The sequence below is a fragment of the Heterocephalus glaber genome, unplaced genomic scaffold (genome assembly GCF_053883595.1).
Source record: "Heterocephalus glaber isolate CG9 unplaced genomic scaffold, H.glaber_assembly_v1.0 deba00001546, whole genome shotgun sequence".
Classification (NCBI taxonomy): domain Eukaryota; kingdom Metazoa; phylum Chordata; class Mammalia; order Rodentia; family Bathyergidae; genus Heterocephalus; species Heterocephalus glaber.
Window position 1 is genome coordinate 2,069,898 of NW_028258339.1, and position 21,721 is coordinate 2,091,618.

Here is a 21,721-nt window from a genome sequence, read left to right on the forward strand (position 1 = left end):
GTTTTTATTTTTTTCTTTCATATATGTCACTAAAGGGTTAAACGCTATAGGCTCCAATAACCCCCCCCCAAAGCCACTCCACTCCCTCTCCCCGTTTTGTCCCTCCCCGCCCCGTTCCCGCGCGACGCTAGGAGGTCGTCAAGAGCTCTGCCCAGTCCGCATTCGCAAGCCTCTCTGTTTCCCGCCCATCAGGCCAGTGGCAGCTTATGAAGAGGTGTGCGCTCACCAAGGGGCGTGTTCCAGCACAGGGAGACGCCAAGCTCCCGGGCTCAGACTTCAAAGCGGAGCCAGCCTTGGAGCAGGACCTAGGAAAGTTTGGCACCCTGCAAGGGGATGCCGGACAGCAGTGCGCGGGGCACCCCAGGGCTTTTTAGCCCTCCAAGCTCAGGGGCTCCCGCTGTCCAGACCTGAGGCGGTGTGCAGCTATGGACCAAGAAGCTGCCTTCAATCATGGCACTGCCCAGCCTCAGGATGAAGAACAGCCCGCGGAGTCTCCAGAGCCCCCGCAGCCGTGGCCGCCACCGCTGCCGCCGCCAATGCCTATTCCTCCGCCGCCGGCTCCTCCACAGCTCCAGGAGCCTTCGCCAGAACCTGAACCAGAGCACTGTCCAGAGCCTGCTCCAGGACCTTGTCCAGCAACAAACTCCGAACCAGCCACAGGAGTAGACACAGAACCGACTCCAAAACCAGCCGCAGAGCCAGCAACACAGCCGGTGCCAGGACCAGCTCCAGAGCCAGCCCTAGAGCCCGCCCCAGAGCCTGCCACAGAGCAGGTCCCAGAACCTGCTACACTGCTGGCTCCAGAGCCAGTCTCAGAAACTGCCCCAGAGTCCTGCCCTGAGCCGTCTCCAGAGCCCTATCCAAAGCTGAGTCCTGCACCATGTCTATTGCAGTGTCCAGTGGTCCCTCAAGAGAGGGCTCTAAAGACCTCGCCATTGCCATCACCCCGAACATGGTCCAGGCTTAAGGTAAGAAAATGACCCCCTGGGTAGGGGAAAGAAGCAAGGGGAAGTCAGATGCCCACTGAGTTCCTTGAACACGGGGTATCCCTTGCAACCTGTTTGGCTGCCACTGACAAAGATACTCCAGAAAGATGCGGCAATGGGGAGCCCAAGGGAGTGAGAAACTGCTGGGAGGCGGGAAGCAACATGTGGGAAGCCAGAGTGGGTTATTTGGGCCTAAGAATGGGGGTGACACCAGGAGCAAGAGTCCGGATCGCCCCTCCCCTCCCCCGTGGGAAGAAGCTACAGTGCAGTAACTGTCTGTCTTGAAAAAGAGGTTGGAGACACCCTCAGGGAGCCGCAAGAGACCTGAAGTGTTTGGGGCTGGCCCCAGTCACACAGTGGATGGGAATGAGTGGGGGAAGTGGGACACAGCTCTCAGCCTTGGTCATTGCCGCAGAGGCCCAAGCTGCAGAGCTGCCGCCTGCTTGGTCCCCTTCTTACCACTGAGGAGGGGGCGCCTCAACTAGAGTGCAACTGGAGAATCTCCAGGGACGCGCCCAGCACAGCTGCGGGCTGCTGGACTCTGGTAGAAGGGATGGGCGGCTCCAACGCGCACTGCAGGGGAAGGGCAGGGTTCGTCGGGAGGAAGGGGAGAGCTTGAGGGTGTGGAAGCCACCATTCCATCTGTCTGAAATATTTCCCAGCAGGTAGGCGCAAACACCGTGCTACAGTGATGTGCAGCATCACCAGGGGGCAAGTAGCATCCCGCACCAGGGCGAGGTGGAATGGTACAGGAGTCCTGATTTAGAGACTAGAAAACAGGAGTTAGGATTTGAGAGCATGTGAATGAGAACTCTCATCTCTATCAGTTTACAACAATGCGTTCTAAAATGCAGAACTTACCTGGGGTTGGAATGAATGAATGGAAGTTCCTCGGCAACCGCCCAAGTGGGAGGGGAGAGAAAGGTTTATCTTGGACTTCTGAAGTGCTGTTTCTCTGCTCTTTCAGCGAGAGTGCATCTCTCTCTCTCTTTTTTTCCTCTATGCTCTTACTCTTCTGAACTTCATTTCATGAAATGATGAAAATCATGATAATGCATACATACCCCTCAATTTATCTTCTCCAGAAAGAAAACTCACAGGGAGAAGCAAACAACACAACACACCAATGCCCTCCATCCTGCTGCTTGTTGGTCCTAGGTAGGAAGAGCCCTTCTCCTGAGGACTACCCATGTGTAGAAAGCAGAATACAGTGGGGTGGGGGATAAAGAGGTTGGCATCAGGAAGATTTGCTTCCTAAGTTTTCAGTAGGGAGGCTTGTGTTTGCAAAATATCTAAAATGAAAAAGACTGAAAAAGAGGAAGATTGAAAAATTTCACAAACAAAAAGTGCTGAGATTTGAAAATACAAATAAATAAAATAGGACAGTAGGGGACTCAGACAATTTTTTAATCCACTCCCCCACCAGGGGGTGGTTCTTTCCCCTTCCTGCAGGTACTCTTCCTTGCAGAAGATCTCAACAAAGGGAAAGGCAGGCAGCAAGACCTGGGAGGTCACCCTAATCCTGAGGCTTGTCTAGTCTTTTGAGTTTGCATTAAGCTGGTAGGAAGGATATGAGCAGGAATCACCACCTATGGCACTCTAAAGTGAGATTTCAGAGACCTAGCCAAGAAACTGATACCTAGGGGCTTAATTACCAGGATGGTCCAACAAAGGCATCTCCTCTTTGGTCTCTGGAAGGCTGACTTGAGGCCAGAAACACTCCCCTGCCCCTTTGCCCCAGTCCATGCCTGAATGAAACTCATCCCCCATCATGCAAGCATCTCCTACCAGCATGACAGGAAAATATCTGTTGCCAAACAGATATGGAGAATCAAGGCAAGGGGAATCAAGTTATTCCTCTACGTAATGCCCATTCAGATATGCTGTTCTGCTGTCTCAGAGACAGTAGGCAACACTGGTAAAAGACCAGAACTCCAGAGGTTTGACTCTGCGCTTGGATAGTCCAGAAATTATTGAATCACTTATCTGTAGAAAAGAGGTGGTTTAGCTCAGTGGCGCCCACACCTGCCTTGCAAGCTCAAGGTGCTGAGTTCGATCCCTGGTACTGAAAAAAATTTTTAAAAAGAGAAGTGAAAAGCTTGACCATCTATCTAGAGGGTCATGTTGATTAATTAATCAAAGCTCTGGAAGATTTTGAAGGATGCAAAAGATCTAGGTAAATTTTCAGTTTGCTAAAAGCCAAGCCCTTCTCCAATACCTCCATGTGGCTATGTAATTGCTCTCCAGTATGTTTGAGAACATCTGATTTAGTGAAAAGCCCATCTTCTGTTGTATTCTCAAGCAAGTAGCACCTGCAACCAGTTGACTTGCATGTTAACATTCAAGGCAAACAGGTTGCCATCTTAGCTGGGATGGCATTGTTCTCAAACATTGCCTCCTTGAAGAAAGCTTAGGGAAAAACAACTACACACACACATGCACACACAATCTCAGGGAACAAAAAAAAAATAGAAGCCTCATTAAACAATGAAATCCTACATAACAAGCATGAAAATAGCCTGATAATTCAAAGGATGAAATGAATAAATCCAAGTACTTGAATACAGCTACAAGCTTCTCTCAGGTAATTTTTGTGAACCAGTATTACAGAAAAAAACACAAAACAAAACAAAAGAAAAAAAAACACCTTCTATCCTGCACTCTGTTTTCTTTGGGGATTTCAATAAAGTTTCAGTACCTGCTGGTTGCAATTCTATGCCAAGAATGAGAGTAGAGACTAAAGAAAGGGGGCTTATGCTTTCATTCCAAATAGGTACCAGGGTAACACAGTCACTGAACTAAACCTTCATATCCCTTCCATTCTAAAATATTTTGATTCTCTGGAAATGAGCCATGGTCTCTCACTTGGTGGCAGCAAGTATAAGTAAGGATGGTTCTTTAACAATGCTATAACAATCTTTGCGGGAGTGGGACTCATACGACTTATGTCACTTATATGAAGTGGGGCATATTTGTTTCTCTCCCCTCAGCTGTGCTTGAAGGAAGACAGTTTATATTTTTATTTGGTGGATTTCAAACAGCTATGAAATTATAACCACACCACACAAGCAATTGAAGAAATCTAAGAAAGAAACACACTTTGTGGCTTTTATTTAGGGAGGGAGGGTCTGCAAATTCCTGTGAATGACTACACAGAAATTGTTATCACCTCCAAACCATAACAGAGCAGTTTTTGCACACAAAACAGGGTTTGGGGGCATATATTTTCTTGTAAAATAGCAAACATCTATTTATATGATGTCTGGTAATTCTCATCTGAATGTTTCATTATCTTACCTATTACTGAGCTTCTCAAAAGTAGAGATCCTCTTTCTCAGTGCCTGATACAATGCAACACTCTCTGTTTGTGCTGAAGCTTGAAACCTATCAATTCCATTTCCAACCATGTAAATGTTACTCCTGTGAATGAATAAAAATGCATTCTCACTGGTTTCAGAGTGAGAAGTAAATGCTTAAGTAGCCTGAAATATATTGCCCTAAGGAGATGCAGTCTATTTTTCAATTTTCAGAATGGATATTGGAACAATAATTAAGAAACAAATTACTAACATTTTTTAAAATGGCTTGTAAAGTGTTTCTAACCTAGGCATGCCAGGCAGCAGCATGATGATGCCGTTGGCTTCAGGGGTAATAAATTTTTTCCTAAACAGAACAGAGTATCTGTAGTGACTGTAAACAACTATGAGATTATAGGTTCAGATGTGTAACCTGTTGAAGGTCAGGATGAAATGATTTGCTTTCCTTTTAGTTTTCCCCTGCCCTCCTTGCCAAGTTTTGGTATACCATCTGATTTATTTGGTATGTTCTGAGAACTCCTGAGCATTTACTGCAAGATGTTCTAGAAGAAATAATGAGGTAGTATTCAGTCAGTAGGTCTTCCCTTTCTGAGAGTACATTTCTTATACATTTATAAAAATCTCTGGCTAGAGCTTCTGCAGAACTGTAACCCAAAAGAAAAGGTTAAGCCTTTTCTCAAAGTTCCTCCAAGGAAAGGGGGAAAAACCCACAGAGGTCAGGAAACCCTTCTGGGGCATTATAAGGATTCTATCATATTTCTACTAAGTATGACATTTTACAGCTTATAGAATGTTTCTTCTGTGTCATTAAACCTTTTATTCCTAAAAAAAAAAAAAAAGGCAGCAGAATAGGAGAGAGCAAACAATTAACTTATGTATTGTGGATTTGGGGAATATCCAGTATATGGTTATCTGTTACACATGGAATACACATTTGTCTAAGAACAATCTTTTAGCTGACATTTCATCAGCTCTGATTTTTTTCCAAGGCAGCAACTGCCGCTCCACTTATGATTTTCCCAGAGGGAAGCCAGTGTAGAACAGGAGCCTGAGAAGGAAAGAGAAGAAGCATAAGATCTTGAACCTATTACAGTACTCACAAAGAAGACCTTTTAAAAGGAAATAAATAGAAATCCTGCTAACGATAGGGTGCTCAACCTTTCCAAAGCTTGCCGACTATAATTTCCTCAGTGGAAAAAAATAATTTCAAAGATTAAAAAACAAAATCATTCCTAGAGGGAGATACCCACCCTTATCAAAGCAAATAAACCTTACTCTCAAAATAGAAAAACAAATTTATGATTTTTGTACAGGAAAGAAAAAGGAAAGTCACTGCAGATAATGAAATTTATCCCTCCTCCAAAAATTATTAAAAGGAAGGGAGAAAGATATCCTAAAAAGAAGTGTTCTTTACCCTCATCAATGCCTATGATACTTCTGTCTTCCAAAAAAAAAGAAAAATAAAGAGAAATCAGCTTAAGTTAACCAATATTTCTAGTCTTAAAAGAAAGATTCATGAAACATAACTTTATTAGGCCCATGACGAATCCTTGGTGAAAATTATGAGCACAAAAATAAATCTTCCCAAAGAAGAGGCCCACCAATCTCATTAAAGCTCACTAATATTACTTCTTCCAATTCTACAGGAGGTCCAGGGTAGGTAAATACTTAAAGATGGAAAGGGAATAAGCAGTTGCCAGGGGCTGGAGGTGGGGATATGGACAGAGGATGAGGGGGGAATGGCTTAAGGGGTACAGGGCTTCTTTAGAAGTGATGAAAATGTTTTAGAATTAAATAATGCGGGTAGTTGTACTAACTTGTGAATACACTAAAATTCACATAATTGTACACATTAAAATGATGAATTTTATGGTATGTGAGTCACATTTCAATTTTTTAAAATAAGTGAAAGAGACCATCCTTCAACCTTAAGATAATGAACGTACTACTCTTCCACAAACAAGAAGAAATTGAAAAAAAAATTTAAAAGGAACTAAAAGAAAGAGAGATTCTTTTAAGGACAGAACCTTTGACAGCACCAAAGAAAATAACCTATGTTCATTACCATTGACCCTCAAATGTTAATTTTTTAAAAGAAAAATAGAAAAGGAAATCTTTTAGGAGCAGATGCTCTCAAAATCATCAAAGTCAGTGAATGTACTAATTGTCCCTCCATTCATACTTTTCAATTAAAATAAAAAATATTAAGAGACAGGGTCTCTGATCTTACCAAATATCTTGAATTTTTAAATCCCAGAAAAGGAAAAAAAGAAAAGAAATAAAACTCCCAGGTTACCAAAGCATATGAGCCTTATTCTCAAAGTACATGTTTTTAAGTGTTTTTAAAAGTTAATAATGGATATGTATGTGCATGTGCTCATGTGCGTGCGTGTGTGTGTGTGTGTGTGTGTGTGTGTGTTGGAAGGGGAAATATGATTAATCAAATGAAAACAAAATCCTCTTGAAGAGAAGTGGCCCAGCCTCACAAGGAACTATGAACTTGTCTGTCAAAATACAACATAAATGAATATGATTTTTTCAAAAAAAAAATAAAGGGAAATCGTGGTGGGAGTTGACCCAAATTCAAAAGCTTTATTCTTAATATAGGATTTTTTTAATTGGAGGATAAATAGAAAAGGTAGGGGAGAATAGAAACAAGTCCAAGTAAGTCCACATAATGAAAACCATTCTCAGGCTCAACAAAAATTTCCCCTTTTTAGGGATCAAAGATGCCCTCAAACCTTAAGAAAGTACTGGAAGTTTTTTCTCAAAATGTATGGGGGGAAGAGGAGAAGGAAGAAAAGGATGGGAAATAGAGACAGAAAAACAAAACAGAGCCTGGCATAGAAGAAAGAAAAGGAAGAGGGAGGGGCAAGTGAGAGGGAGGGAAAGGTAAAAAAAGAGAAGCAGAGAAACAGTGAGGAGGGAGAGAGGGAGAAGGAAAGATGGAGGGACAGAAAGGAAGGAAAGAGGGAGAGAGAAAGGGGCAGAGAGTAGGAAGGAAGAGGAGCTAGAGGAAGAGAGGGGAGGGCAATAGAGGAGAAAGGGAGATGGAGCAGAAGGAGGGGGAGAGGGAAGGAAAGAAGATGAGAGAAAGGGGCAGATAAGGAGGGAGAAAGCAAAAGGAAGGAAGGGAGAGGGAAATAGAAGAAAAAAGGAGAGATAAAAGAGAAGGATGATCTATTGACTTTCCTTGAGACAAGTGCTCCTATTAGCACCCAAGGACCCTTAGCCAATTCCATAATAGAGGTGGCATATCACTTTGCACTGATTGTATCATTATGGGCTGGCTTCAATGTATCTTTTTGCAGAGTTTATAAAGGGCTTGATTTTCACAAATCCATAAAATCTGAAAGTCATATTTATAAGCAGAGTATAATACTCAATGTTGTCCAATTTTAAAAATTCATTTATTTTTTAAAAATTAAATAAGTACTTGCTCTATGGGCTAAGCACTGTGTAAGTAAGCCCTGAGGATTCAATGGTGAACAGAAGCTCCTATATGAGATTTACTTTAAACAAAACCGGTAAAGGAGCGACCCATTTACCAAAACAAAGGTATAAGTGGTTATTACTTGTTTTACCAGCTGCTTTGCCTAGGCATTCACAATTAATAACCAATTCTCTTAGCACACCTTTTCTCAAACAAAACTTCAATGCAATAAAGGAAGTTATGCTAATTTCAGAGAATAGAGGAAATCAAGAAAGCTTCCAAAAAGTAAATAAAAGCTTTCCAATACCACACCAGTGAAAAATAATCACTATTAATATCTTGCTAAATATTTCCATTTATTTTCTCTGATAGTCTATATTTAATTATTAGATCATGTTTGTTGTCCTACTATTTTTTAGAAGACATTTATTTTAGCTTAAAGTTTACACAAACTCCTGTATGACCTGATTGATAAACATGTGCTTGAAATGTAACCTTTCAGGCATGTACTTTCTGGATGAAGCAAAAAAAATGTATATGTTCTGTGAAGAGACAATTGTGGATGCTTCCATATAGAATGGCACTTTGATCTCTTATTTACTTACTGCACTTTCTTGAGAATGCAGATTTACTTGTCCAGCTAGTTTTTGTGACTTGTCCTTGGAGAACAGGAAGCAGAACAAAATCCATCATCTCTCCACTGTTAAATTCTCAAAAGGAAAATCTAAATTTCTGACTCCATTGGGTCACTTTTAACCATATGCAAAATAGTACTGATGGCTTTGTCTCTAATACAAAATGACTGTATCGTGCTTGGCTGGGTACCTCCCACTGAGGAAGGGAAATTCTTATATGTGAGGTTATTAACAATTATAAGGATATATAATATTAAATCCATCTAGCTTCCATTAACAAAGTGTGGTAGACACTGAGAGATAATAAATTGTACACAACCCAACCAAGGTTGAAATGGTCATTTAAAAGGCAGGTGTAATGCATTGTTGAATAAGATCAGAATTGTCTATAGGCATTTATTGTTAAGCCTCTTGCTTTAAAGAGCCTGTAAAAGAGATAGTGGCCCCCAAGGACAGAGATTCCCACCTCCTTTCCCTCGGACACAGGGCCTAGGACAGGAGATTCCTAATTAGTACTGTGGGATTCTGAGAGATAGGCTTCACACTCCCTCTGCCCAGAACAGAGTTCTGAAACAAGAGACAATGGGCTTGGGAGTGAGCCTGGCCCTCCCTCCAGGAATCAGAGAGGGATGGAAGCACCACTACAATGTTCCCAACCCTAGATGTTCATTTACTTGCCTTCTCCTCCAGCTAATGTCTACCCATTCTCTTCTAGGATTCTGCAGCTTGAGATGGGAAATGAAAAATACCTGCTGAGAAAAATTTGTTAAGCTCATTGGCTGTGACTAGAAAGAATTGAAATCTTGGGAAGGTTTTATTAATTCTAGGCTCTGTCAGTAGATTCCTTACTCTTCTGAAGCTGGCTTCAGCAGCAGGGTGCCATTCTCTGAACCCTGACTCTAACAGTACTCTCTGAGTCCCATGTCATAATGACCTTTATTGCTAATTTTCCTTTGATAAATATCATTTGCATCTGTTATGTACCTTTAACATGTTGTTTCATGGTTTATTTACATCACTAACTGAGTCCCTTGCAGTATAAAGGAAAATGTGATGTAGTCTAGTGCTTTTAAAACCTTTTTTGTAGTAAACTCCTATGTTTATCTCAATGAAATCCTAAAAGAAAAGCTGATGTTTAACATAAAATGAGTAGTGTTTGATTCATCTTCTTCTATGCTCAAATGGGTTTGTAACTAAATTACCTTCTCAATTATTTATTTTAGGCTAACAGGACAGTGAGTTTGCACACACTGTTTATTGCTGGCTCCTTATCAAGGAAGTTGGTGATACAGGAGCACATTGGACAGAAAAAGGAATCAAGTCAGAGTTTAAAATTTGGCCTATAATGTTCTAGTCCCTCCCCCTCCCCCTCCCCCAGAATGTACCACAACTGTCTCCTAAAGTGAGTTGTCATAGCATTGTCTTTGCTTGTAGGAACATCATGATGGGGGATTGTGGGGGGAGTTTTTTGTTTTTCTTTTTTTTTGCTACTGGGAATCAAACTCAGGACCTTGCACTTGCCAGGCAGGCAGTGGCACCACTGAGCTAAATCCCTGGCCCAGGGCTGTGTTTTTGAGCAAGGACAATACACTAAGTACACTGTACTTATGTAGTATTTAGCAAAATCTATATGTAGTAAAATGTAGATATGTAGTGTATGTAGTAAATATGTAGTAAAATCTAATATATAACTGCAAGCACCTATAAACATTTAAGGCAGCAAAGTTGTTCCAAGATCTATAAAATGGGCATAAATATACCATACACATTGATTTTGGGGCCCTGGTGAACTAAACTGCACATGAAGCACATAAAAGAGCCAAATGTACATAAATTGAATTATTATTATCAGAATTTACACTCTACCTACATCCAGAAAAAATATGAAGTATCTTACAAAATTAAATATGAAGTATCTTAGAAAATTAAATGTAAAACAGGACAATTAAGTACACATAAAACCACAACAAAGCTATTTCAAAGCAGTAGTGAATGGGACCTAAAACTAATAAGTGTTAGTTATAATAAACAGAAATTACACATTTATTTAGCAGTACTTTTGCTGCTTATGATGGTTGAAGGACTTTAGAGAATGATTTGAATGACTCAGGCCTCTTAAAGTTGGTATCTGAAGAAGTTTGAGCTGATGCCTCATTTTTATGCAATATATCCTCCTGTAGCAAGCTGTAGCAACCACAAAATGAAGAGCTAAAGGTTGCCAGGACTGTGGTATAGGTATTAATTAGCTGTCCTAGAAGGCTGCAAGCTTTGGTTACTTTGGTGTGAATGCATTTTTCTAATATGCTAATTCATGTGTCTGTGAGGCAAATCAGTATGGCATTTTCTGAAATAAATCCTTGCTGAATGGTATCTTGTACCCAGAGGTTCAAGACTGGACTGTTTCTTAGATTGGGAATCACTTCTCTTTTTTTGTAGCATGATTCCACTTTAGATAGCTGTGCATTCTTGGGTAACTTGCTTAATCTTTCCAGGGCTTAGTTTTTGTGTCTCTTAAATGAAGCCAATTATGTGCCACTGACTCAGCTTAGCAGACTTCTGAAACCTTTCACCAGTATCCCATCTGCACCAGATACCCTTTCTCTGGGCTCCTGAAGCCCCCAGTGCAAACCTCTGCTTCTCATTTGCCATTTACAAAGATCATCAGCTTGTGTATCCCATCAGCGTGTAAGAACAAGTTCCTTAGGGTATACTGCCTACCACACAATAAATGGTAGGGGAGCTAACTTCAAGGAATTTTTATTTTATTTTGACACACAATAATTTGCATATTTACAATCCCTACATACAATGTTATAATGATCAGATCAGAGTTGTTGGCTTGTCCATCACCCCAAACATTTATCACAAAAATTATATTTTATTTTTATTGGGTTTCAATATGGTATTTTCAAACATGCATATAACTTATTTTAATTATCATCTCCCCCATTACTGGCCCTTATACTCCCATATCCCCTTGGAAATTAGATTTTAAGCACATAGCTTAAAAATAAGAAACAGAGGAAATAGCTTAAAGTATCGTGTGTATATGTGCCATGATATTTACTACCATCACTTTCTATGTTTAGGCATGCAGTTCAGTTTTAATATGCTCACTTCTCACCAAATGGGCTTGGAATTCAGGTTTTTTGTCAGTAGGTCATGATAGGCAGATATGTCTTATGCCTTTCCAGAGAGTTGTAGATTTTTTGGCTCCCACAGACACACCTTATATACTTAGAGCAGACCTATATTGAGCTTGTAGTCCTGAATTATTCTTCTTTGGTCTGAAACATATTTAATAATGAAAAAAAGGAGAACAACGTGATATCTAGTCTGTTATTAAGATAAACAAAACAAGGTTTTTTAATATATCCAAGCACAGCAAAACTGAAGAATATTGTACTTAAGTAGATTATATAAAGAGCAGTTTTAAACAAATAACTAGGTACTATTAACTAACAAGGTACCCTTTCCACTAATCTTAACTGTTAATTATAATTCACTGTATTTATGGCACTCTTTTCATTTTAATTGAAAAGCTCTGACTCATTACCTTGGTATCAAATTTCTCTTGTAGCTGGCACTTGAATTTAGAGCTAAGTGTCAGTAGGACTATTCCAAGTTTTCCCTTTTTCACAAGCACTAAGAAGAATAGCTAAGCTTTGATGTTCCTTTGGCAGTCTGCTGTATCCAAAATAGCTTTCTACCTATTATAGAAAAAGCTTTAATTTGTTTCACCAGTGCTTCTGATCAGATTAATACCCTGAGCTTGAAAATGGTCTGTCACAAAAGAAAATATAAATTCTCTATTCGGCCAGCAGACAACCCTAACAGCCATCTTGTTTTCAGTCAAAGTGAACAACTTTTCCCTTGAGCTAAATAGAAAACTTTTCCCCTTTCTACAGTAGCTTTAGGGCAGTGACACAATATAGAGTTCTGCAAGTTAAACACTATATGAATGTGTGACATCTAAAGGGATAACTCTCATATTCTAGACATTAGAGATGTATACATTCATTCTAAAAATTTTCTGCCAGGTAGTAGTCAAGTGACTTGTTTTAACAAAATCAATATTCTATGACAATTTTCTGACAAATGAAAGTAAAGTATTTTTAGAAAAGGTTATCTTTTCCTAATGTGCTCAAAGATGTCTTATGGGCTAATCCTGATACTAATACCTTACATTTAAATAAAATGGCTTCCTTTGCAACTCCCTGGAAGCTAATAAGCCATATATTGAGAATTGATTTCCAAAACTACTTATTCAATTCTATAGCACATTTAATTTAAGCCTGATTTTAAAACAGAAACTTGTGATAGGGATTTGAAATTGGAATTTAAAAAGACTTTAGTATAAGACAATGTGCAGCCATGGGTCCATACTGTGACATTCACTCCCAGGAACATACCCAAGTTTATAAATATACTTTAATTGTTGAACATCCTGGTAAATAGGCATGCACATACACTCTGATGGAGATTTGGGGGAACATCATATTCTATTTTATAGAAAAAAGTTTTGCCCAATTTCAGAATCACAAAATAAAGCTAGAGGGCGAGATACAGAGGAGAGAAATTAAATCATACAAAAGAGGAAGCTCTGGCTGTTTACTCTGGTACCTACAACTTGCACAGCTCTCCTATCTATTTTCAGCCTGTCTCCCTCTTATAGTCAGTGAGCTCCCTAAAGTTTACATGCTCTTCTGTGAGTTTAATTCAATAAACTTTCCTAAAGACTTACTGATGATGAAGAACAAGGTAGAGATGGAAGCCACTCAGTTGTGGAAGGTTATCTGAAGGAAGTGAGATCTGAACTGTGCCTGAAGATTAGATAGGATTTAATGGGGGGGGAAACAGAGGAGGAGGTAGAAAGGGTGATGTGCTAAGATTCCACAAAAACTTACATGAGTGGAACTTTCAGTGCATCAGAAAGAAAGGCTGGAAGAGTTAGGGAGGAGCTAAATTATGGGTAACTTTGAATGCCAGGTTAGGGAATATGTGTTCTATTCCATAAGCAGTAGACAATCTTGAAATGTTTTTTAGTAAAAGTAACATGATTCATTTTAGATTAAAGAAAAATTCTTAGTATATAAGATGGGTTAGACAGGAAGACTAAAGAAAGGGACACCAATCTAAGTAAAGGTCATTGGGGACCTGAACCTAAGGTAATAAGCATGGGAAGTAGTTAGAAGAGGTGGTGACAAGAATGGTTTGTAGCTGATTTGATGCTAATATTGGGGGAAAGGTAAGAAGATGATTCTTAACTTTCTAGCCTGAATTATAAAGAACACAGAAGCAAGGGAAGGCTCAAGTAATAGCTAGAGGAAGATCATAAATTCAGTTTGAAAGTATTTAAGTTTGAGATGTTGTGAGGCTAAAGCTCAAGAAAGGGATTGGACAGAGGCTAAAATTTAAGGGTTCAAGACCAAAGTGTGTATGTTTTTCCATGAAAGTTAATGGGGGGTGTGGGTGTGTGCCTCCCCTCCACCTGTATTGAAAACAATGAAACTGAATCAATACAATCAGATGACAGAGTGGAGAATGATATGGGCAAATAGTGTCTGGGGAAATGAACAGGTAATAAAATACTTGGATTAGAGGTTGAAGTATTGGAAGAGAAGGAAGAGAATGTGTAAGTTTTAAAGAAATTTTAAAGAGTTGATCCTGAGAATTTTTTTTTCTATCTTCCTCTTTGGCTATTTTTTCTTTGTTGATGAAAATGCTCTGAATGATTTGGAAAGGAAAAGGAATATTGTTGATATCTGTGATCAGATAGAATGTGGGTGGCTGCATTAGTCATTTTCCATTGCTGGGACAAAATACCTGACAAACACAACTTAAAGGAGAAAAAAACTTATTTGAAATCACAGTTTCAAAGGTTTAAATCCATGGTCAGCTGGCTCCAAGAGAGAAACATCATGATGGAAGGGCATGATAAAGGAAAGCTGCTCGCCTCCAGGCAGCCAGAACAACCAAGGAAGAGCCAGAGAGAAGATGCACCCTCCAAAGGTATGCCCCCAGTGGCCTATCTACTCCAACTTGGCTCAAACTCCTAATAGCATAGTCAGCTATGACTTCATTAACACATTGATCCACTGATGAAGTCAACACCCTAAATACAGGTGTCTTTGATGGACACTTAGTATTTAAACCATGACTAGCTTTTCTTTGTATCCACATCCTTATTTGTAAGACCAGGAATTTACCACGTTTAGGAAAACTAGTAAGGGAGGTTAATTTTTATCCATTTGTCAATAGGAAAAGCATAGAACAATAAGATGTTAGAACACTTTGGCTGTGTTAAAAAAACGTAAATATATTATTCTCTATACCAAATATTCTGCTTTAAAATTCTTCACACACAGTAGGTACTTAATAACTGTTGGATTAAGAACAAAAAAGCAGTTAGAGAGATGTTAAAAGAGCTCCAAATGTAGCAAGATAAGATATACTTAGGGTATTACAAGATTTGCTCTGAAAACATTTAGGAAAAGTGGAGATTTTCTTAAAGAAACATGGCCCTATGTGGCAAAATTTCTCTCAGGTATCAGGTGAACAAGACCCTTAAAATGGCTACGCATAGCAGCCAGTCCCAGCACCCGGAAGGAAGCTCCCCGCCTCCATCCCAGGCTCCTAGGGCAGAGAAGCTGAGCCGGTCCCAGCACCCAGAAGGAAGCTCCCCCACTGCCATCCCAAGCTCCTAGGGCAGAGAAGGTGAGCCGCGTGGGTGCCAGAAGCACCCCCTCCCATGGAAATGAGAAGACACATAAACAAGTCTCAAAAACAGACTTCTGGACCACCTACAGAAACCCCAAAGGGAAATGAGATGAAACAATCTGATACTCAAATACCTGGACTCTCTGAACTGGCAACAAAAGAGGATCTGGGAAAAATGAAATCAGAAATAATTACTCAGATAACAGCAAAGATTTTGCTCATGGTGCAAGACATGATTAATAAGTCTAGAGAGGACACAGATAAAAAAATAGAGGATCTGAGGAACATGATGGAATCACAACATAGGAAACAAATGGAATCCATAAAACAGATACAAACAGATTTCCAAGAGATTAAAAACTCCATCGAAAGTCTGCGCAGCAGAATGAACCAATGTGAGGATAGAATTTCACATATAGAAGATAAGATTGCAATTAGTGAGGAGGAAAAGAAAAAATGCTTTAAAATTGTAAGGGAACATGAGAAATCAATCCAGCAGCTGCTAGACAATGCAAAGAAGAATAACATAAGACTGATTGGGCTCAATGAAGAAGAGGAGAGAGTGCAGATGACATAAAAAAGCTGTTCACAGAAGTGATGGCAGAAAACTTCCCAAGCAGGGGAAAAGAACTTGACATACAGATAAGTGAGGCATATAGGACTCCAGCTAACCTTAATCAAAAAAAATCTAAACATAGGCATATAATAGTTAGGATTCCAGAAATCCAACAGAAGAACAAAATTCTACAAGCAGTGAGAGAAAAGAAACAAATCACATACAAAGGAAAATCCATCAGAATCACAGCAGACTTCTCAATGCAAACCCTCAAGGCAAAAAGAGCTTTGAGTGAGGTATTTGAAGCCCTAAAGGAAAACAGCCTCCAACCCAGATTGATGTACCCTGCAAAACTATCTTTCAAAATTGATGGAGAAATAAGATACTTTCATGACAAAGAGCACCACAGGAACTTCATGAATACCAAACTGGCACTCCAAAAAATTTTAGACAATACCCTAGGAAAAGACAATGAGGATCACAACCTCAGGAAACTCAGCAGAATGAATACACTGGGCGTGACAAATTAAATGCAAAGGGGGAGAATCCAACAGAAAGAAAAAGTCATGACAAGGCTTTTAAAACTTTTAACTTCATCTCCCTAATGAGCGTATAATTCAATCTTATTATTGTACTGATTAGTATTTTTCTGATTCTAGAGTTGCACACCATTCCTTGTGCTGTACTGGTTATTTATCATCTTCTTATGTCTACATTTTAATTGGGTTGTCTATTAATGAGCTCTAAGAATTCTTTATATATTCTGGTCATAGGTTATATATATATTGTAAATATGGTCTGTTTAAAGACTACTTTTCATTTTAATGAGGTCATTTAAAGTTCTAAATTTTGATGGAATCTCATTTATCAATTTTTTTCTTTTATACATCATGTTTTTTGTATCCTAGGTAGTTCTTGCCTACCCTGAATTCATAAATATTTTCCCTTATAATTTCTTCTTAAAGTTTTATACTTTTAGGCTTTCTTATTTAGGTTCATACATCCCTTCAAGTTATTTTCATGTATGAAAAAAATGGGTTAAGGTTAATTTTTTATATACGGATACCAGGTGTTCTAGTGCCATTTGCTGAAAACTCTATCTCTTCCTCGGCTCTTGAATTGAGTTTATATTCTATAAAATGCTAATGTTAAATAATCTTTCAAAACTCAGTGGACCATGTATGTGTGGTTCTATTTCTAGATTCTCTGTTTTATTCCAATGATCTGTATGTCCTTCCTTACACCAACACTGCCTTCATTACTGTAGCTTTAGAAGAAGTCTTAAAATTAGGTACTAAATGTCTTCCAACACTCTTTTTGTTTTTTTGTTTGTTTTTTTTTTAACTTTTCTAGGTCCTTTGTACTCCTACATAACTTTTAAATTTCAATATCCAATTCTTCATTTATAGCAAGTATACACAGACCTGAATTTTTATATACACCTTGTGTTTTCTAATCCTGCTAAATTAAAATACAAGTTCTAGGGGCTCCTAGAGATTTCTTAGTATTTTCTCTGTAGATGATCATTTCATCTACATATAAAGATTTTGCTTCTACCTTGCTAATCCTATCCTAATTGTGTCATTTTACTGCCAGACTATTTTGGTGGGAACTAGGTTTCAAAGTTTAATGGACAGATAAAGAGTAAGCATATCTGCCTTTGTTCCCCACCTTAAGGAGAAAGCATTGTATCTTCTCTATTCATATAAGGTGTTCTCCCTGGAAGTATGGAGTACATGTCTTTAATCTGTTGAGAAGTTTCTGTTCTACTTCTGGTCTCCTGATAGCTTTTACCATGAACAGCTGTAGAATTTAGTCCAATACTTTTTCTGCAACAAGTGACAGGATCATATGGCTTTTTCCTTTCCTCTGTTAAAATGATGACTTTTTGGGGTGGATCTTCCAATGCTGAACCAACACTGCCATCCCTATAACAAAACCACTTTCTACATCCTGCCAGATCTGACTTCCAATAGTTTGTTTTGTTAAACAAATTTCTATCTATGTTCATACTTTTTTCTTCTATTATCTTTATCCAGTTTTAGGATTAGCACAATGTTGAGTTCCTAAAATGAGGGGAGAAGTGTTCCTTCTTTTTTCTGCTTTAATTGTTTGATATAATTTATCAGTTAAAATGTCTATGAGCCTGATGTTGTCATATAGGTAGGTTTTCAAGCTAGGAATATACTTTCTTTAGTAGGTACTATTCAAATTTTATATTTCCTCCAGAGTTAGTTTCATTAATTTGTCTTCCAAGTCACTTCTTAGAAGTTGTCAAATTTATTTCAAAAAAGATTTTTGTAATATGCTTTCTATATCCTTTTAAATTCTGTAAAATCTGTGGTAATGTCTCCTAGATCTTAATATTGTATTTTAAAAAATGTATAACTGATATTGTGTTACAGGAAGAAAAGGTCTAAAAGAGCAGGGGAATTGTGAAGGGTAGGAGAAGGGAAAAAAGGGAAAGGAAAAATATGAGAAGAGGAAAAAAAATGGAAACAAGGTCTTTGCAAATAGGGAAGGGTGGAGGGGGTGAAGGGAGGGCAAGGGAAGGGGAAAAAAATAAGAACCAAGATACTCATGTAAAGGTCCAAGATCCCAATGATGAATGCAACTGTATTTTATACCGAAAATGTACCAATAAACTTGATGGGTAAAAAATGGCTACCCATAAAATAATCAGGGAATAAACTGATAAACCTTTAAAAGTGTCTTATTTACTTTGCTCATCACTGGGACACAATACTTAATACCTGCAACTAAAAAGAGGAGAGGCTTATTTTGGCTCACAGTTTTTATGGCTTCGGTCCACAATGGACTGGCTCCAAGATAGGACAGCAGGCAGAAGCTCACAGCAGAAAAGAGCTGCACGGCCACCAGGAAGCAGCAAGAGTCAAGAGAGGAGCTGAGGAGGGAAATCAACGCTTCCAGGCCACTCCTCTAGTAACTCTCTTCCAAACAGACCCCACCTCCTAATAGCAATTCAGCTATAAGCCCCCATAAGCTAATCACCTTCCAAAAGCCCCACCTATAGGCACAAGAGGATCTTGGGGGGAAATCTAGATTAAAAACATGAAAAAATGTGTGAAGTAAAGGCCAGAACAGGAACCCAACTTTTTGATAGTTCATGTGGGAAGAACAATATGGATGTGAAGTCTGCAATCTGATTTGGAAGACAAAACATGTACACTGAAGTCAAGGACATATTGATACTAGGAAAGATATGATTTGGTTACAGCGTGTGAAGTACAGAGAATAATGCTCTAACATTATAAAAACAACCATAAACGATGGAGTAATTAGGGAAGGCTTCCCAATGGAGATGAGATCAGTTGAATTTAGTTTTGTGGAGAGCCAAAAGCATTCTACTACAAGGGAGTAACATATGCAAAAACTTGGAAGCAACAGGAACCGTATTTAACTGATATCAAAGAGCTTTGAAAGAAAGGCAGAGTGTTTTGGGTCTTCTTCTGTATATTGGGATATTATTTAAGGTTCTTGAGTAGAAGAGCAACATAAAAAAGTACTGTTTCTAAAATATATATTGTAACACTATAAATGATAGATTAGAAGGGAACAAGAAAAGAGAGAGGGAGATTACCTAGGTTGTTGTAGAAATCCAGGTGAGAGATGACAGTAGTTTACTTACTGCAAACAGTAAAATAGTAAACAATAAAACAGTGAACAGCAAAACAGTAAAATAATAATCTAAAATCATATATTGAATGCCTACTCCATGTGGGATACTGTCATGGTTTATATCTAGATGTCTCCCTAAGCTTTATGTGTTCATAGTTGGGATTTTTGGGAGATTACTGTATCATGGGTGTATGATATTGGATCACATGTGTGTGACACTGGATTAGTCTACTGATGGGTTTATAGCTGGGTGTGATGTTGGGAGATGAAGCCTGGTGAGAACAGGTTGGTCACTATGGATGTGACCTTGAAAGTATATATCTCTCTCATCTTCCCTTGATGGTTAGCTCCTTCCTGCCTGCCATGCTATGGACTGTTTCTCCTCTGTGACTCCCCTCTGCCATGCCACCCTGCCTTGTAGCCAGCCAACTATAGACTATTTTAGAGGTTGGAGAAACCTCTAAAAACTGTAAGCTAAAATAAAGTTTTCCTCGTTTAACTTGTGACTGTTGGATATTTTGTCCTGGCAACAGGAAAAGTAACAATATAGGAACTGTGCCAGTAACTACAATTTACCTGAAATCTATTATAGCCAAGTAAAGGAAATAAGACCAAGCATACAAATAACTGTAACCCAAAGAAGAAAACAAGAGCAACACAAGAGAAACTCTTAAGTTCAAAAGAGATAAGAATTGATTGAGAACTAGCAGGATGGGGCAGACATGAGTTCAGAGATGAATAAAAGTACATTTCAGAATTTTTAATTGAGAGGTGATGAGAATAGAATTCTTGGCAAACAACATGATGGGGAGCAAAGGAACTAAGGGTGCAGACACAGGTTTTTAGAAACCAGAGGATGTGAAGCCAGAGAAGATAGCATAGGATATCGACAATTCCTCATTTTCTCTCTACTTTGCAACCTAACCTTTTCTCATACTCGGTCTGGATTCTTGGTGCCATCTCAGGATCTGGGATGCTTTTATTTCATTTCTGGACCACCTATGTCTATGTCCCATCTTTCTGTGACATGAAAGTCTCAGATGCTGACTGACTTTAGAGATCTGAGATGGAGTTTGAGAAGGGAACCAATCCTCCCATGCATTTCATACAGGATCAGTGTCTACACAAAGCACCATCTTATTGAATCTTTGGAATTCAAGAGGCTCAGTCTTAGTTTTGCTACTAATATATGTCTATTCTTTGTCATTCATGTAGGAACCACTACTCCTAATCAGCTTTTTCTATATGCTATAAGCTTATAACATTGAAGTTAAAGAGTGAAACTTCAGAGACACATCCCAATCAGGCATATGATAGCCATAAAATGTAATTGTATTTCTAGAGTGCCATTTGATTGTTGTATCATACTCTACAAACTTACAAATTGTTTCCACATTTCCTATGTCCTTGGCTTCTCAACCCAACCCTATATGATTAACATATTAATTTCATTCCCATTATGCAGATAAGAAAACTAAAATTAAAGGGCACTTAACATCTAAGAATGAGAGTCAAGATTCAAGTCCATGGCTCCTGAATATAAAAACAGTCCCTAAACCCACCTCAGTCTAGCTGATACAAGGTTTACAAAGCAGCCTTTTTTGGCCCCGAAATGATCCAACTTCCCTAAACGAAGTGGGATAATGTGAACCTCCTGCATTCATTTTAGTATTATGTCTTTTAAAGCTAACCAAATCCACAGACTAAGAATTGTGGTATAGTTTTAAGATAGTTGTAATGACTGTTTTTAAAAAATTGAACTCTCTTTAAAATACTTATAATGACAATTCATCATTTAAATGGTTTGAGACTTTCTAAGATCAGAATTCTCAAAAGGTTCAACAGTTCTTAAGGGATTACAAAATACACCAGTCTAGTGGTTGGCTTTATTCCTACCTGTGCCTTCGAGATTTGAGGCAAATCTTTTAACTTCTCAGTTTGTATTTATCCATTTGGAAATAAGCATATTTCTCACAATAGAGTATCTGGGAAACACTTTAAAATTCTAGGCTCAAAGACATTTCAATGCCTTACAAATTTTGTACAACACTTTGCTTAGCTTCAAAATGGATACTACATCAATACAAAATGGAATTTGTTTATTGAAAATAAATAAAGTGAATGGAGTGAGGGTTAGAACACAAATGTCTGCCTGCTTGCTACTAGGTTTTGATAGGTGCAGCTCAGGACTATGTTCCCCTTCCATCACTGCCATAATGTGGTATTGCCACATCCAGTTGGATCATCTTCCTGTACTGTAGTATGGCACTAAGACTGATATCACTGAGTGAAGATTGTTATAAGTCAGTGGCTTACTGAAGGAGGCTAATTCCGTATTTCATTTCCTCCTTTTTAAAGCCTGAACTATGTGAAAAGAAAAATATTTTAGTCTCCTCTGAATAATATTTCTCTGTACTATGCCTTAATATCTTTGT

General features: G+C 38.7%; 1 protein-coding gene across 2 annotated transcripts in view; it reads left to right on the forward strand.

The window, feature by feature from the left end:
- The first annotated feature begins 259 nt into the window (after positions 1 to 259).
- The window catches only part of Dgkk (diacylglycerol kinase kappa), a 175,210-nt gene continuing 153,748 nt past the window's right edge, over positions 260 to 21,721 (forward strand). The window contains exons 1-3 of one of the 2 annotated variants that reach the window (XM_021250013.2): positions 260 to 937; positions 9,726 to 9,752; positions 14,935 to 14,959. In XM_021250013.2, the coding sequence (XP_021105672.1) occupies positions 426 to 937; positions 9,726 to 9,752; positions 14,935 to 14,959 (564 nt within the window). In that variant the 5' untranslated portion in view covers positions 260 to 425. Of the gene's footprint in view, positions 969 to 9,725; positions 9,753 to 14,934; positions 14,960 to 21,721 lie in introns of both variants that reach the window. The other variant, XM_004872012.3, reaches the window with a different exon arrangement.